Source organism: Xyrauchen texanus, chromosome 19, assembly GCF_025860055.1.
Source record: "Xyrauchen texanus isolate HMW12.3.18 chromosome 19, RBS_HiC_50CHRs, whole genome shotgun sequence".
Taxonomy (NCBI): Eukaryota; Metazoa; Chordata; class Actinopteri; order Cypriniformes; family Catostomidae; genus Xyrauchen; species Xyrauchen texanus.
This window is the reverse complement of record NC_068294.1, coordinates 33,195,793-33,214,987: the sequence shown is the minus strand read 5'-3', so window position 1 is coordinate 33,214,987 and position 19,195 is coordinate 33,195,793. Positions and strand designations below refer to the sequence as shown.

Sequence of the window (19,195 nt, the reverse complement as noted above, 5' to 3'; positions counted from 1 at the left end):
AGGGCTCTGAGGGGCGAGCAGAGGCTGGCAGAGCCGTGGAAGACTCTGAGGGCGGAGCAGAGGCTGGCAGAGCCGTGGAAGACTCTGGGGGCGGAGCAGAACCCGGCAGAGCCATGGAAGACTCTGGGGGCGGAGCAGAACCCGGCAGAGCCGTGGAAGACTCTGGGGGCGGAGCAGAACCCGGCAGAGCCGTGGAAGACTCTGGGGGCGGAGCAGAACCCAGCAGAGCCGTGGAAGACTCTGAGGGAACCTCTGCGGTCTTGAGCACAAGACGAGACTGGGGAGAAGGGGCCCTCTTCCTTCTCTTGCGTCCTCGGCCAACAGGGGACGTGGCCATGGGGACGGTCGAGGCTACAGGCGCTGGCTCACCGACCGTGGCGGGCATGGGCGCTGGCTCGTTGGCCGTGGTGGGCATGGGCGTTGACTCGCTGGCTGTGCCAGGCTTCGAGACTGGGGCCGTGACAGGCTTCGGGACTGGGGCCGTGACAGGCCTCGGGGCTGGGGCCGTGACAGGCTTCGGGACTGGGGCCGTGTCAGGCTTCGGGGCTGGGGCCGCGACAGGCTTCGGGACGGGGGCCGCGACAGGCTTCGGGACGGGGGCCGTGACAGGCTTCGGGACGGGGGCCGCGACAGGCTTCGGGACGGGGGCCGCGACAGGCTTCAAGACGGGGGCCGTGGTAGGCTTCAAGACGGGGGCCGTGGTAGGCTTCAAGACGGGGGCCGTGGTATGGAACGTTGGTTCAGTTTCTGCCTCCCCCACAGTAAACGAGGAACCAGCGTACAGTAGGGCGAGGTCAATAAACTGAGCCAGGTTGACCACCAGGCATGAATGATGAGGCTGGCTCATTCAGTCCAAATTGAAAAATGTCTTTCAGAGCCACCTCATCAAAATTCACCTGGTTGGCCAGGGCACAAAAATCAACCACATAAGCCTCCAAGGGTTGACTCCCCTGACGCAAAACCAAGAGTTGGGCCGCTGGGTCCATAATGTTAAGGGCACGGTTAAAAGTTCTACAACCGCTGCCCTGCATAAACAACCCTTGGCAAGCGCCCGAAGAGCCATCAAACCTCTCAGGGTTGTTGAAGACTTACGGTGCTCAGAAATGCACTGGAGGCATAAACGGGCTCAGGGGCAGACACAGGTGAAACAGGGTGACATACTGTAAATCAGACAAGGGACATACCTGCTGCCCCTGGGCCGCGAGCGCTTGGTCCTGCCTCCAAACTGTAGCTCCTCGCGCCGAATGTGACGTGCACCTCCGCTCTAGTGAGCTGCGCGAATCCTCAGCGCGGGGCATTGTGACTGTCTTCGGTAACGGTTGGTTATTTTGTAACCCGCACAAGAAGAGACAGTCACAATGTATGTCAAAACTGCGTTTATTTGCAGGCAAACAAAAGTACAGCACGGAAAATCCAGAGGGAGAATGGTCAGGGTAGTGTAGGGTCAAAAGCCGGGGAAACAAAGTCGAGTAAAGGGGCAAATCCGGGAGAGAGTGGTCAACAAGAGTGGGGAGGTCGAAGCCGGGAAACAGGATCAGAGTAGACGGGACTAGTGGGAGCACAAGACAGGGGAACAAGGGGAGCTGGCAAGCTAAGAGGAGGACAAGAGGAGTTCAAAACTAGACGAGACTAGCGGGGGGCAAAGACACGGGAAACTAAATACAATAACCAACAGGAGTGAGACGAACGGGTTGTGAAATATATAGGGGCGAGTGCAGGTGTAAACAATGATAGGTGATGAGACGAGTGCAGGTGAAACTAATGAGCAGGAGTGCAGATGACGCGCGTGCAGGTGGTCATAATGTTCTGGGGGATTGGAAACGCGTGAGAAACTCGAGGAAGGGAGATTGCCTACGAGCATGTGAGTGAGTAGGAGCAAAGTGGGCGTGAGGGCTCGAGCGAGCAAAAAGAGTGTGAAAAGCTTGAGGGGGCGGAGCGAGCGTGCGAGCTTGAGGAGTGAGTGTGTGTGCGACGAAGCGGGGATGGGGCAGAGGAGCGGGGTTCGTGACACCTTTTGGGGATTTTGATATTTTAGGATCTATTAACAAGCCAGAATTTTGTGATCATAATGAACGTGATGAAATATAGCATGTCAGAAGGTTATTATGTACTATGAGCTAGACCATTCAAAGCTTTGTATGTAGTTAACAAAATGTAATAACAGGTAGCCAATGTAATGACGATAAAATGGGGCTAATATGATCATATTTCTTGGTTCTCGTTAGCTCTCTGGCAGCTGCATTTTAAATCAATTGAAGTTTATTTATTGAATTTGCTGGACATCCTCCCAGTAATGCATTACAATAATCTAGTCTTGAGGTCATGAATGCATTAATTCGTTTTTCAGCATCAGAGAGCATGTGTTGTAACTTAGAAGTATTTCTGAGGTGGAAGAGTGCTGTTCTACAAACACTGGAAATGTGATTTTCAGAGGACATATTGCTATCAAATATAACACCCAAGTTATTTGCTGTAGAAGAAGACATAACAGTACATCCATCGAGAGTCAAATTATAGTTTAGCGTCTTATTTTTTAGAGGTTTTTGTTCCAATAATTAGTTCCTCTGTTTTGTCGGAATTGAGTAGAAGGACATTTCTGGCTATCCAGTCTTTGATTTCATTGATACACTCTGCTACTTTGGAGAATTGTGAATTTTAATTGGGTTTAGAAGAAACATAAAGTTGGGTATCGTCGGCATAACAGTAAAAAATTATTCCATGCTTGCTGATAAGATCTCCCATGGGAAACATGTATAAAGAGAAAAGCAGAGGTCCTAAAGATACCTGTGGCCAAGTTTGGGAGGGTTACTTTTGAAATGTATTCCACTGCAGATTACAGAATATGTCATTCTAATGTTGTAAAATGTAATTTGTAACGTGTTCCGTTAGATTACTCAAGGTCAGTAACGTATTCTAAATACCTTAGATTACTACTTCAGCACTGGTAGATTTTTTCACTTGTTTTGACTATAAAAACTCTGCCAGTACAGTAAGACAAAATACACATGTTAAAAAACATTCTCTGATAAAACCTAAATATCTTATGCAGTGTTGTTTCTAAAACAAGATTAATCAAATTGATCTTGTTTTAAGGATTTTTTGATATTTTTACAGGAAAACAATACAAAAATTATACGAGTTTTGCCCTAATATCAAAGGTCTTACTAGAAAATAGAAATCATAATTCACTGTGAATTTTCTTGATAAAATTTTTTATCGTGACTGGTAACGTGCATATAAAATGGCTAGAAATAGCAGTATAGCTTAGCGTAAAGCTGACAGTTTACACAAGGTTTATTTCAATTTGTTCTGCTCCAAAATTAATTCAAACTTACTTCTCTGTCTACTCATATGAATGTAACACATCATAAGAAAGTGTTTCACCGCTGTTCAAATGCACTTTGGATCACATCATTTATATGTATAAATGTTTTCCATCTGAAAGGACTAAATATGAAATGAAACAAATGACAATAAAATGCAAAGTAATCTCTTCAGTAATTTATCAATAATACATTTAGAATGTAACTGTATTCTAAATACCAGTTAATTCAATTGTAGTGGAATACAGTTACTTATATTTTGTATTTTATATACGTAATCAAATTACATGTATTCCGTTTGTCACGATTCCCTGGTTGTCTGGCCCATGTCTTCCATTTCACCGTCACCATGGTTCCTGATCCTCAACATTGTGTTATTGTTCGCACCTGTTTGTTATTTGTGATCATCCTGTGTGTGTATATTAACCCTGTTTGTTCTCCACTCCTTGTCGTTTGTTGAATGTTGTACGTGTTCTGACTGTTTTGATGTTTCCCTGTCCTGATGTTCACTCTGCATGCCCATCTTGCCATATTTATCCTGCCATATTTATCCGTTCCGTGTTCCTTTGATGTCTCCCTGTTTTAGTTTCAGTTTCCCCCTGTTTTAGTATTGTTTTGCCCATCGTGGTTATTTCCTTTGTTCCTGTTTTCTCCTTTGATTAATTAAAAACCGCACATAGATCCAACCCCTTGTCTGCCTCCTCCTGCATTCATTATAACACCGTTACTCCTCAACATGCCTGTGGCACTCCATACTTAACTTTTGTTTGATTTGACAATTCCAATTTTAGTAAAATCTTTCAGGGAGTAGGAACATTTCCTTAAACCATTACAAAAAACAATTCACTTACAGCACCTTTAAATGTATGCAGTTCTAAGGGGGGCTTCAGCAGTGTTAGATGTAATCTGATTACAAAGTATTCTAATCTGATAATTATTTTTGTCAAAAAGTAGTCACGCATTACATATTTAAATAAGCTTACCAAAAAATTAAAGGCTTTCTTTTAAGGTAATTACTTTTAAGTACATTACTTGTGTTACACATATTTCTAAAATATTATTGATGTGTAATTGATCAAAAATATAAATTGATATGTTCATATGTAGGTCTGTTTTCATTTCTATGACAGGTGAAGAGTGTGCGACAATGAATAAGGTGGCAACATAAACATTGTTTGAATTTGTTGAGTGAAAAAAATAAAGCTTTTCTGTGAAAACTGTTTTAGAAAGTAACTGAAATGTTTTGTATTAGAAATAAAAAGATAAGGTCCCCTTTCCAAAGGGAATACTAAACACCATAATGGTGACTTCAAACTAAACACAATTTTCCCATAATGCAGTGCGATGTTCATATTTATTTTTCACAGTAATTTGTTGTGTTGTGACAGAAAATGACCTAGGCTGCATTGATTTTACAGTAAAATATTGAAAACAGTATTTTATCACAAGCAATTACTGTTAAAACGTGTAAAATCCTGACAATGTTTATTTAATACAATTATGTGTACTTATATACACAGCGAAGTGAAGGATGGAGATCCAGATAAGTGGGTGGGGCCCACTGGTCATACAGCTGCAAGTGATGACCTGCATACCACAATCAGCTCCTCTGCACAAAGCTCCAATGCAGCAAACGGTAGCACAGATGCCGAGTGTTAACAGCAAGAGGCCCTGCAAGCACAGCTGCATTATTTGCACAAAACCATGCTTTCAGAATTTATTTATTCCAAATAAAAAAAAATAAAAAAAATCAATTCATATTTTAAATGAAAACAAACAGATAATTTCATCATTTGAAAGTTTTGGAAAAAGGTTCCTTAACAATGACACATTTAACAGATAAAGTGAAAAACATTGCAGCATCACACCAGACGATTTTTCTTTCACCTTTCACTGTAAATTTACTGTATCTGCTTTTTGCTCCTTTACAAGTAACAGGGTTTTAAGACATTAGGGACATCTGTCATACACTTTTCTACTTTGTAAATTCATTCTACATTATAGTTTGATTTTGGAATCATCTTGCCTTGGATTCATATTTTTAACAACTGAGTCACATTTCCTTAAAATGCAAGCAAGGAAACTTTTAACACAATGCAGCAAAGCAATCCTAAAATCACTGCACTTCACATCATGGCGTCTTTGCTGTTACAAACTAGGCTCTTTCCAAATTAATCTAAAAATGCATTTATAAGCCATGTGAGTGTTTCTTCTTAAGAATATACCGTAAAGAGGAACGATGGTGGTCTGTTCTACCTCTTAAGACACACTCACCTCTTGAGGATTTGAAATGGTACAGATCCTACAGTATATGAAAATATCATCAAATAATGGAGGGCTAACCACCAATGTCTTCCTGTTTCCAAACTTTGCACTGCATGAATGCACTAAAAGAGCATTTTGGCATTTCTTAATTAGAATTGTGCTCACTTCTCAGCAATTTCATTGCAATATCATCGGCAAATTGTAATATTGTGCAGGATGAGGCTGCCTTCAATAACTCCAAATATATGCCTTGTGACTCCTCTTGACTCTAATAAGTGGATCATGTTAATGTTGCAGTAATGTGGTCAACAATATGGCCTTCACAGTTATCTTGTTTTTGTGGCTGCTGTAATCATCAGTTTGGTGCAGCATACTGGATTGGTCTGATATTTTGATATCAAGCTGAAGTGGGGCAGGTCAGCTTTTTGACTACTGAAATAATATTTGACATGGCCAATAACTTTAAATGCTGAATGACTAGTGCTTGCGAATATGCATCACTTGTCAGAAAATTGGAAATCTCAAATATATTTCTGATAAAAAATATTTGTCCTCACACTTTCATCACAAAATTGTTTTTTTACACCACTGGAAAACAAACAACCCACCTTTCTGTGACACAAATTTTGTTTATTTTATTCAGGAGGCATCTTGAACTTAAAAATGCTCCTTAATTTCTCACCACCTCTGGAATGTGTTTTGGCCTTTGAATGCAACATTTCTTCCTTTTTGGCCTTTTTGGTGTGTAAGCTTGATTTTTTATAGTGAATCTGAGAGGTGACTGATCTGACTTGTGATCTTAAAATGAGTGTTTTGAAGCTTGAAAACTGAGTGTACCTGTTTTTATTCAAATAAAATCTCCCTCTTCAACATACCTTTTAAACTCAACTGAACAAATAAACTTATAAACTCTCTGTCTGTAGTATTTGTATTTGTTTCCTTGTTTTAAACAAATGCATATCAGCATCCCATTTCAACTATTGGTTGTTATATGAACCTGCATTTAACAGCACACATTTGTACAATTCTTAGTATTAAATAACAAGCTCAAAACTTGCTTAATTTTTTAAGCAGATTCCAAAAAGTACTCTGAGTCCAGTTAAACAGTGCAGTTAAACAAAAGAGAGTGCAAAACATTACTGTCACGGTTCATAAATCCTGTCTCTTCCTCGTCTCGTGCTCTGTTGTTTACGTGTGTGTGTGTGTGTGTGATGTGTGTGGGCGTGACTGCTCGTTTACGTGTTCAGCGATCAGCTGTAATCACTTCCCTTCACCAGCTGCAACCCATTTCGTCATCCTTAAATACTCACCACTTTCTCATCTCTTTGTCAGATCGTTGTTTTGTGATGTCCGGTTGTGTTGATCCCTCTAAGCGCCAGTCCTGTTCCCTCGTTGTTCCTGTTCCCTCGTTGTTCCTGTTCCCTCGTTGTTCCTGTTCCCTCGTTGTTCCTGTTCCCTCGTTGTTCCTGTTCCCTCGTTGTTCCTGTTCCCTCGTTGTTCCTGTTCCCTCGTTGTTCCTGTTCCCTCGTTGTTCCTGTTCCCTCGTTGTTCCTGTTCCCTCGTTGTTCGTGTGGATTTGTCGTGTTTGTTCAGCACTCCTCACCACGCTTCTCACCGGATTCATCTGACCATTGGAGTTCCTGCACCACTAAACCGTCACCCCGGACTTTTCCCCAATCTTCACATTTTGACTGTTAATAAACTTATTGTCACTTGCAACTTGCTTCCTAGCTTCACTCGTTACAATTACAAAGAGTGCAATGAAATATATATGAAGGCATTAGCAGGTAATGCAACTGGATCTGCCAGTGAGAAACAGAACCTTGCAATGTCAAGGAAAGTGTGAAAGGGAACTGAAGGAAGTGACAGAAGAGGGAAATGAGATGTCTCAATGTCATGATTTCTATCATTCTACTTGCAATTTTTAGTTCAATTCATTTTAGCTTGTCTTGTCTGTTGCAAATACCAAAAGAATAAACAAGATGTTTAATATTATATGAAAGTATTTTTTATGAGTTGTCACAACTAAAAACTTTCAAGTCAACTTATGTTAAGTTGTCATCATTGTATAAATGTGTGTACTTAAGTTGAATGAACACGTTTTCATCCAGTCCATCCATCAATCCATCGTCAACCGCTTATCCTGTGTACAGGGTCGCAGGGTTCATCCAGTCCACATTACGTAAATCAAATGGTTTTGTCAATTGTTATTTGTTGCCTCAAGACTTTTTATGTTACAAAATGTATATATTTTTTATCTTTTTATTTTACCTCAGAAAAAATATACTTATTTTGGGCAACAAGTGTCCATTAATTGTTTTAGTTAAATTAACTTTTCCAGGCTTACAGTGGATGTGAAAGGCTGTCCTTTTAAGAGTCTCAGATTATGAGTTTTACATTCTAGTGAGGCCAGAGTGAGATAGCAGAACTGGTCAGAGAAGTGGCCTTCCTTAGTTTGCTCAAGCACTTGGAATCTCCTGAGATGAAATTGCTCCCCCAACAGGTCACAACAAGATGATTTCTGGGAACATCTGTAGATGCTTTCTACATAGATGTAATGTAATATAATATAATATAATATAATATGATATAATATGATATGATATAATATAATATAATATAATATAATATAATAACAGTAAGTCCAGTCGTTGGAGTCTGCAGTAGAAAGCATATAAATCAAAATAAGAATTACAGTAGCCTCAAAAAGTATTTGAAATTTAAGTCACCCTCTAAAATGAATGAATGCCATTGCATTGCATAGCAAAATAAATAACCAAGTGGCAACAGCAAATAAATGATGCAAGACCTTTTAAACTTGTCTTAACAGTTATTGATTGTAATTTTAGTGGATGTAAGAAGTCAGTTCTTCTCAGGTTCGCACAGGTGTCCTAGCAACCAAGGGTATTGGTCAGCACACTGACAATGTACATGTTTCATTTAAATCATAACTTATTTAGGCATCATTTTCAAACAACCTAACAAGCTTGAAAGACATTCCAGTGCTTTGTTTCTGTTAAATAAATGCCATTTTGTTTGATATTTTGCAATCTAATGTAATATTCTTTAAAAACATTTTTACATTTGGCTTACATATCCACATAAATTTTTTTTGGCCAATGTTTTAAAGGAATAGTTTAACCAAAAAATAATTTACTTACCCTCATGCAATCCTTTATGTGTATGGATTTCTTTCTTCTGCTGAACACAAACAAAGATTATTAGAAGAATATAAGGGCTCTGTAAGTCGCTTTGGATAAAAGCGTCTGCCAAATGCATAAATGTAAATGTAAATGTAAATGTAAATATCCGTACAATGCAAGTATAAATGATGGCCAGAACTTTGAAGGTCCAAAAAGCATATAAAGGTACCATAAATGTAATCCAGATGACTCCAGTGTTTAAATCTATATATTCAGAAGTGAAATGATAGGTGTGGGTAAAATAAAAAATCTGTTATTTTTACTATAGATCTCCACTTTCACATTCTTCTACTTCTGACTATATGAATTTAAACACTGGAGTCATTTGGATTTCTTTTATGATGCCTTTATGTGCTTTTTGGACCTTCGAATTTCTGGCCACCATTCACTTGCATTGTATGGATCTATAGAGCTGCGATATTTTTCTAAAAATGTTTTGTTTGTGTTCAGAAGGTCAACCACATCTTGGATGTCATAAGGTTAGTAGATTTTGGGTGAACTATCCCTTTAAGCACTCATGATGCAGGCATTAACTTTTAATATCCCACATTTGACAACACGTTAACACAAAATATGACATATGACAACCAAAGTTGTAAATTTGGATGATGTTTTTAGAGATACTAATCAGTACAGAGGTACCGCTAAAGCGCAGTGGTCTGTAATTTCACTCCCGTACACTAGGTGGCGCTAGTAACCTAAAACGGCAATGGAACTGATAAATATACGAAAGCAAGTAACAGCAAGCATGGCGTCCTCGTACTATCAGGAGATGCAGGATATATTCAGGAATAACAATAAAAGCAGAGAGTTCCCGGCGCATAGCGCTAAAGTGCATTCAGTAGCCTGGAGTTGCGATGGAAAAAGACTGGCGTCCGGTTCATTTGATAAAACGGCCAGTGTGTTTGTCCTAGAAAAGGATCGTCTAGTAAGTGCATAAATGGTTTTGATCAGCAACATGAACTACATTGTCATTGATAAATATGATAATTATTATGTTTATTATTATTGATATTTATGATTCGATATGTTTTTTCACAATTATTATCATAGTTCTTAAAACCTGCAAAAATAGCTGGATTGTATATTGGTTATTTAAAAAAAAAAAAAATGCACCATGGTCAGACAAAATTGTCAAAAGTTTGGACACACCCACTCTTTCTGGAGTAGTTTTGGTTCTTCGCCTGAAACTTTGGTTTGTGTTTGATGTTATTGGAATTGACCTTGCACACTCTTGATCCTATACTTCATGTGCACCAGGTGAAGGAAAACAACTACAGAGGGCATGGAGACAGTGTGGATCAGCTGTGTTGGCATCCTACCAACCCTGATCTGTTCGTCACTGCATCAGGAGACAAAACCATCCGCATCTGGGATGTGCGGACCACCAAATGCATGGCCACAGTCAGCACAAAAGGTACACAATAAACCTACATTCTTTATTTTCTTATATATCTGATCAGTTTGCAATATGTTAATGATCTGATCTTATTTGACGAGTGACTGCTTTTGTGTCTTTTAGGGGAGAATATCAACATATGTTGGAGTCCAGATGGTCAAACCATTGCTGTAGGCAATAAGGATGATGTTGTAACTTTCATTGATGCTAAGACACACCGTGCACGTGGTGAAGAGCAGTTCAAGTTTGAGGTCAATGAGATCTCCTGGAATAATGACAATGACATGTTCTTTCTTACAAATGGCAATGGCTGCATCAACATATTGAGGTACCTTTTTATTTTATTTAAAAAAAAAAAAAAATTATAGGCTGATGTGGGTAGAAAGTTACACTTCATGAGTAGTGTAATAGGTGTACTAAAACAGTTTTAAAAATGTATGCCATTCTTTGTCACTCAATTTATCTATTGGTTTGGTTGATGATTGCTAAAATTAAATAATTATTACTGGTTCAATACAAGTTAAGCTCAATTGACAGCATTTGTGGCATAATATCTATTACTGCAAAAAATTATTTGGACTTGTCCCTCCTTTTCTTAAAAAAATAATTACAAATTAAAAAAAGCAAAAATCTGGATTACAGTTTTGCACTTACAAGTTCTTGTAAGCACTTACATTCAGAAAGTATTCAGACAAATAACTTTACAGATCTTTTTTTGTAAAGGGTTTAAACAATGTTCTCCATGCTTTTGAAGCAATGAAACATACACAATTAATTAACACGCACCTGTGGAACAGTCGTTAAGACACTAACAGCTTACAGATGGTAGGTAATTAAGGCCACAGTTATAAAAACTTAGGACACTAAAGAAACCTTTCTAGTGACTCTGAAAAACACCAAAACAAAGATGCCGAGAGTCCTTGCTCATCTGCGTGAACGTGCATTAGGCATGCTGCATGGAGGCGTGAGGACTGCAGATGTGGCCAGGGCCAGGGCCAGCGCTATAAGGTGACTGGAAAGACAGCTGATCGACCTCGCAGTGGCAGACCACATGTAACGACACCTGCACCTGATCGGTACATCCAAATATCACACCTGCAAGACAGGTACAGGATGGCAACAATACCTGCCTGAGTTACACCAGGAACGCACAAACCCTCCATTAGTGCTAAGACTGTCCGCAATAGGCTGAGAGAGAGTGAGGGCTTGTAGGCCTGTTGTAAGGCAGGTCCTTACCAGACATCACCGGCAATAATATCACCTATGGTCACAAACCCACCTTTGTTGGACAAGACAGGACTGGCAAAAAGTGCTCTTCACTGACGAGTCGTGGTTTTGTCTCACCAGGGGTGATGGTCAGACTTGTGTTTATCATCGAAGGAATGAGCGTTACATCGAGGCCTGTTCTCTGGAGTGGGATCGATTTGGAGGTGGAGGGTCTGTCATGGTCTGGGGCGGTGTGTAACAGCATCATCGGACTTAGCTTGTTGTCACTGCAGGCAATCTCAACGCTGTGCGTTACAGGGAAGACATCCTCCTCCCTCATGTGGTACTCTTCCTGCAGGCTCATCCTGACATGACCCTCCAGAATGACAATGCCACCAGCCATACTGCTCATTCTGTGCATGATTTCCTGCAAGACAGGAATGTCAGTGTTCTGCCATGGCCAGCGAAGAGCCTGGATCTCAATCCCATTGAGCATGTCTGGGATCTGTTGTATCGGAGGGTGAGGGCTAGTGTGGCCACACAAGATAAGGACTGATACATTTAAGATTTTGACACCCCCATCCCCCCATTATTCACACATTATTCCATTTCTGTTAGTCACATGTCTGTGAAACTTGTTCAGTTTATGTCTTAGTTGTTTGTTTTTTTTTGTTCATACAAAAGTTTACACATGTTAAGTTTGCTGTATTTATTTTTTTTCACATCACTCTACACTCCATACCCCATAATGACAAAGCAAAAAACAGATTTTTGATAACTTTGCAAATTCATTATAAAGAATAAACTGAAATATCACATTATTCAGACCCTTAACTCAGTACTTAGTTGAAGCATCTTTGGCAGTGATTACAGTTTCAAGTCTTTTTGAGTATGATGCGACAAGCTTCGCACACCTGGATTTGGGGATTTTCTGCCATTCTTCTCTGTAGTTCCTCTCAAGCTCTGTCAGGTTGGATGGGGACTGTCTGTGAACAGCCATTTTCAGGTCTCTCCAGAGATGTTAGATTGGGTTCAAGTCCGGGCTCTGACTAGGCCACTCAAGGACATTTGCAGAGTTGCCCCTAAGCCACACTTGCGTTATGTGCTTTGGGTCATTGTCCTGTTGAAAGGTGAACCTTCTGCCCTGTCTGAGGTCCCGAGTTGTGCACTGAGAGGCCTCAGTCTGGCCACTCTGCCATAAATGCCCAGATCGGTGGAGTGTTGCAGTGATGGTTGTCCTTTTGCAAGTTTCTCCCATCTCCACACATGATCTCTTGAGCACAACCAGAGTGACCATACGGTTCTTGGTCACCTCTCTTACCAAGGCTTTTCTCCCTGATTGCTCAGTTTGGCAGCTCTAGGAAGAGTCCTGGTTGTTCCAGACTTCCACTTAAGAATTATGGAGGCCACTGCGCTATTGGGAATCTTCAATGTAGCTGAAATTGTTTTGTAAACTTCCCCAGATCTGCATTGATATGCATATCTGATATGCATTTTCAGCTGTGAGACCTTGTATTGACAGGTGTGTGCCTTTCCAAATCATGTCCAATCAATTGAATTTGCCGCAGGACTCCAATCAAAGTGTAGAAACATCTCAAAGGTGATCCAGAGAAATGGGATGCACCTGAGCTAAATTTCAAGTGTCATAGCAAAGGGTCTGAATACTTATGTCAATGTGATATTTAATTAAAAAAAAAACATTTTATAAATGGAGCGAAGGTGGCATCTAGCTGGCCTGAACATACATTACCAGGCTTGGAAACACCACTTGCATGAATATAAGCCAGAAATTGTATCCGCCAGTTCCTGTTAATTTTCTCAGATAATTGTCAAATAATCAAAGAAATCCCAGACAACTGTTTCATACAATAACAAATTGCTAAACTGTAACCGTTCCAAAGTTGGTTTGGGTAAATGTGGTGTTCCTCGGGAATCGATTTTGGCCCCTTACCTTTTAGCATTTTCATGTTGACCAAGGGGAAACATGAAAATGGTCTTAATTATAATTTTTACCCAGATTTACATCCAAAACCTGGTGATTGTGTGGCTGTCGACTTTCTTGCACAATGTATTACTGAGATAAAAAATGGATGTCTCTAAATTGTCTTTGTCTCATCAGTGACAAGACTGAGGTTATGCTCATTGGTCCACCCCACCAGCTTTGTAAATCTGGTTCTTTATCCTTAAATATGGATGGCTCTGCTCTGGAGATTCAAACAAAATGTAACATTTGATCCTCAGGTCAAGAATACTGTTAAAGCATCATTCTTCCATCTCAGAAACATTGCAAGATTGCACCCCATGTTATCTTTCTCAGTGGCTGAAAAACGAATCCATACCATTGTATATTCTCGTATTGATTATTGCAATGCTGCACTTGTTTGGGTCTGTAAAGCTACCTTAAATATGTTGCAGTATGTGCAAAACTCTGCTGCTTGAGTCTATGCACTTGCTCCCTTTCAAGTTTCATGTAGACTTTAAAATTCTCATGATTACCTACAAGGCTTTGCATGGTTTGGCCTCTCAATACTTGTCTGAAATTTTACCCCTACACCCCAATGCGTGATCTTCGCTCCTCCGAATCTGTTTTTTAACTGTTCCTCCTACTCGTCTACATTCTATGGGTGACACGGCCTTCTCTTGTTTTGCTCCAAAACTTTGGAACTCTTCCCTCTGAGGTTAGACATGCTGAATCATTTAGTGTTTTTAAATCTTCTCTTAAAACTAACTTTTTTTAGGGTTGCTTTTCTGTGATTATTATTGTATTCTTTATAAACTGTTCTGATTGCATGTTTTCCTTTACAACTTTACCAATGATCTCCTCCTTTCTGCTGACTCTGGTTCACTAACCATCCTCCTTCTGCTTGATCTCAGTGCAGCCTTTGACACCATTTCACACTCGATCCTTCTAGACAGACTTTCCTCCATTGGCATCACTGGTATTCCCCTCACCTGGTTCCGTTCTTACCTCTCTGACCGCTCCCAGTTTATTCAGCTAAAGTCCTTCAGCTCTCATCCCTTCCCTGTCACCTCTGGTGTTCCGCAGGGTTCTGTTCTTGGCCCTATGCTTTTTTTGATCTATCTTCTCCCCCTTGGTCACATCTTTAGGAAACACAACATTCATTTTCACTGCTATGCGGATGACACCCAGCTCTACATCTCCAGTAAACCCAACAGTATACTTCCTCCCTCCTCCCTAACCAACTGCCTTCATGAAATAAAGTCCTGGTTCACTTCAAATTTCCTCAAACTTAATAGCAACAAAACTGAACTTCTACTCACTGGTACCAAATACACCTTAAGTAAAATAAACAATTTCTCAATTTTCATCGACGGCTCCTCCATTTCCCCCTCCCCTCAGGTAAAGAGTCTGGGTGTCATCCTAGACAGCACCCTCAGCTTCAATGCACACATCAATAACATTACTCGTTCAGCCTATTTCCACCTCAGAAACATCCACCGTCTTCGCCCTGCTCTCACTCCTCTCTCCTCTGCAGTTCTTGTTCACAGCCTTGTCACTTCCCGAATCGATTACTGTAATTTTCTCTTGTTTGGTCTCCCTCAAAAAACCCTCCATAAACTTCAACTTGTTCAGAATGCTGCTGCACGTTTCATCACTCACATACCCTCCATAAAGCACATCACCCCAGTTCTTCAACAGCTCCACTGGCTCCCCATCTCACATCGTATCCACTACAAAATCCTGCTCCTCACTTTCAAAGCCATCCATAACCTCGCCCCTTCATATCTGACTGACCTCATTCATATTGCCACACCAGTCCGTTCTCTCCGTTCCTCCTTTTCTCTCCATCTCACTGTCCCGCCCGCCTAATCACAATGGGGAGTAGGGCCTTCAGCCGCTCTGCTCCCCAGCTCTGGAACACTCTCCCCCCTGACCTCCGCAACTTAAATCCAATCCAGACTTAAAACTCATCTGTTTAGACAAGCCTACTCATTGTGACTACTATTGCATTATCCTCCTCTATTGTTTTTAACTGATGTATTTTAACATGTTTTTATGTTAGTTTTTAACAAAATTAGTTTTTATTTTGTTTTAATGTACCCTTTTCGTTGTTGTAAGGCGACCTTGAGTGTCCAGAAAGGCACCAAATAAATAAAATAAATGTATTATTTACAGTTCAAATATCACAAGTTTTAACAGAAGAATTAATGGAAGTAAATAAAATTATAAAATAAAAGTTATACAATTATAAGTTTCACAATTCCACCTTTTAAACCCTCTAAAAATTGGCCCCATTCACTTTCATTGTAAGTGCCTTACTGTAACTTCAATTTTTACTCTTTTACTTTTTTTTTTTAAAGAATAGTAGGGATGAGTTGAGAATTTCTTTTTTTGTGGTAATCAACATTATGCCAAAAATAATGTTGATTGAGCTTAACTTGTATTGAACCTGGAATGTTCCTTTTGAAGTAAACGACACGATATTCATCTTTTTCAGCTACCCTGATCTCAAACTCATTCAGTCTATAAATGCCCACCCATCCAACTGTATCTGCATTAAGTTTGATCCCACTGGAAAGTATTTTGCCACAGGAAGTGCAGATGCCCTGGTCAGTCTGTGGGATGTGGAAGAGCTGGTGTGTGTTCGATGCTTCTCAAGGTTAGTTAATATTAAAACGTATGCATATGAATGAATATGAATTAACTGTAAGAAATGGAGAATACACACACACCACCATTATATCAAACCTGTTTGACTTTAAGCCAGATCATTTCTCTTAATGTACCCATATTGTGTTTGTCACTTTCACTTGCTTTTACAGAAAGCATATTCCATTTAATAAATATTTAGTTGTCAATAAAGAAGCATATTATAATGTTCAGAAAAGATTAATTGTCTAAATTTAAAATATTGCATATTATATTACAATAATTTTTTTTCCATGTTACATGAATCCCACAGACTTGACTGGCCTGTGCGAACACTTAGTTTTAGTCATGATGGTAAAATGCTGGCATCGGCGTCCGAGGATCATTTTATTGATATTGCAGAAGTAGAGACTGGTAAGCAAAGTTTACATTTATGCATTTAGCAGATGGTTTTATCTGATTTGACATCTACTGTGCTTTCAAAGTACTCAGACATATTTTGTCAGTTCATTTCATCATGTGTTTTCTGGAAATTAATTCCATCACTTTACATCATGGTCTACCAGGAACTACTTGGATTGTGTATTTTACTAGCAGATTTACATTTGTTTGTGCTTGTTATTCCTGTAGGTGAGAAACTCTGGGAGATTCAGTGTGAGTCTCCAACCTTTACTGTAGCATGGCATCCAAAGAGACCACTGTTGGCATATGCCTGCGATGACAAGGAGGGGAAATATGACAGTAACCGAGAAGCAGGAACAGTCAAGCTCTTTGGACTTCCTAATGACTCTTGAGGACCAGTATTACATGTGCTTTGTGAAGTAGCCTCATTTGGAGGTGAAATGAATAGTTAATCAGTTTGTCTTACTCATATGAGGTTACTAATAAATGTTGTGTATATAATAGTTAAAATATATTTTTATGTTCTCCTCTCATATTACTTGAAGTGTACCACACATGACAAACTGATACATTTTAAAATTAAATTGCTGTTCATATGATGATTATCAGATGCAAATTGCAGCTCCTTGTATACATTAGGATTATGTTCTTATTTCTTCCTTTAAGATGGTGCATTAACATTAAAAGTAATGTAGTCAGTGACATTACCATTAGAATTGTGTTGCTGTTTCTTATTGACTATTGCATTTCTGGAGAAAAATATATGGATTACTTTGTTCAATTTCTTGTAAATCTAGTTTTAGAAATCACCAGAAGAGGGCAGCACAAGCTATTTTACTCAATAGAATGGTGGACAAACAATTGTTGATGTAAAATCCACTTACAAATGTGACCTGCTTAATATTTAGTCACTTTGAAAGTAAAAAGGAAAGTGTCAATTACGTTTCTACTCTAAACTATTGCAGAGATATAATCAATTAAATGTTGATAAAGACTATTTTTCTTCCATGCAGTAAACTCAAAATGTGTTTCTGGGTCAAAGCAACCAAAAATGAAGGAGCAGATCACTAATTCTCATTAAATCTTCATACAAGTGTCAATATCATGCTGAGAAAAAACCTAAGCTAATTTTTTATCAGTTCATTCAGATGATTTTAAAGAGATTAAAATTTTTATTGAAAAGAAACAGGAAATGTACTGTTTAATGTTGATCTGGGCCTTTGAACGTTACAGTTATATAGCACTTTTCTGACACTACACTCAAAGCACTTTACACAGTGAACAGGGGACTCCTCAACCACCACCAGTGTGCAGCATACACTTGGATGATGCAACGGCAGCCATAGTGCGCCAGTACGCTCACTACACACCAGCTATTGGTGGAGAGAGTAGAGTGATAGAGCCAGTTAATTGATGGGAATTATTAGGAAGCCATGATTGATAAGGGCCAATGGGGGGAATTTGGCTAGGATACCATGGTTACACCCCTACTCTTTTCGAGATATGTCCTGAGATATTTAATGACCACAGAGTGTCAGGACCTCAGTTTGACGTCTCATCCGAAGGAAAGTGCCTTTTTACATTATAGTGTCTCCATCACTATACTGGGACATTAGGACCTACACAGTCTAGGGTGAGCATCCCCTGCTGGACTCCCTAATACCTTAGTAAGTCAATTTTTATTTTAGAAACATTTCTTGGTTATGTGCAGAAACGTAGTAAAAGACAAATTTATTTTGAACTTTTGCTTTGGGAATTTATATAAAACCAGCTGTGGTTTCACATGTAGATGCTTATTAAGTTACAGTTAGTGTGGACTAAATGCCAGAATGCAGTCATATTATCTGTGCTGTACCATCGTCCCAACTTTAATTTATTTGTTGGTATTAAGCGAAACATTTAGCCTGTGTCTAAACTTGTTGCATGCTGGACAAGGAATGTGCCTTGAATTTAAAGTTATTAAGAAGTTTATTGCATTTTAAATCTTACAGGAATATTAGAAAATCAGTACAAATAGATTTGTGAATCTGGAGAATGCTTTCTGTTCTTTAAATCTAATACATGCTTATGCCAACATTTACCATATTGTACTGCGTTATTCTGAGATGTAGTGTTGTAAATGGTCTTTGTTGGTGGAGCAAACAGCAGTAGCCTGTAGATCTTGAGCAGTCTATAGTCAATAGGGAATAGTTCATAACCGAGATTAGATCCAGCACCATCCTTAATCTTTCTCAGTTGTGACAGACTTGCACAGCACGAGCATACTCCATGCCCACTTCAGAAGCCTCTAGCCTGGCTGGGTACAGCTGTCCGCACCCTTCTCTGGTGATTCACCCCAGCGGGCTCCAGGATGTCTCACTTTGCCACTTCCTACATATTAAATGAGCTACAGTCATCCTTCGAAAGCTCCTTAATTACATTTAATTTAGCAAAACCCATTTAGCTCCTTTTGTCCAGTAGGGGTTTGGCTAATCACACCTTTCCTCTTGTTTAAGGTTGAGGATTAAACCTAGTTAATCATTTATTATGTTTTATTTGTAAGGTTTTTTTTGCATTCATGTTTAAATTTCTTCCCTATGTACAAATTCATACACACATTCTCTGTCATGTAGTGACCTGCGATGTATATGCCTATAATGATTTTTAAAACTGATTTGGAAAAGAGGAACTTGTATAAAAATAAACTTTACAGGATAGGAAGAATGCAAATGTAATATAATGGGTAATAAATGGTCAAAGGTACCCAAATGAACATATCACTAAAAAATAATCATCATTTTTGTTC

At 39.4% G+C, this 19,195-nt stretch overlaps 2 protein-coding genes across 2 annotated transcripts in view; both read left to right on the top strand.

The window, feature by feature from the left end:
• shtn3 (shootin 3) overlaps window positions 1-6,496 on the top strand; it is a 31,134-nt gene extending 24,638 nt beyond the window's left edge. Inside the window, 1 exon segment of the mRNA XM_052149588.1 lies at window positions 4,844-6,496. Within this exon segment, the coding sequence (XP_052005548.1) occupies window positions 4,844-4,982 (139 nt within the window). The 3' untranslated portion in view covers window positions 4,983-6,496.
• A 3,025-nt stretch (window positions 6,497-9,521) lies between these two features.
• On the top strand, window positions 9,522-17,502 carry LOC127659671 (THO complex subunit 3-like). Its single transcript, XM_052149591.1, has 6 exons — window positions 9,522-9,719; window positions 10,052-10,208; window positions 10,314-10,518; window positions 15,857-16,018; window positions 16,322-16,422; window positions 16,639-17,502. The coding sequence occupies exons 1-6, from the start codon at window positions 9,540-9,542 to the stop codon at window positions 16,800-16,802; spliced, it is 969 nt and encodes a 322-aa protein (XP_052005551.1). The 5' UTR covers window positions 9,522-9,539; the 3' UTR covers window positions 16,803-17,502.
• The last annotated feature ends 1,693 nt before the right edge of the window (window positions 17,503-19,195 follow it).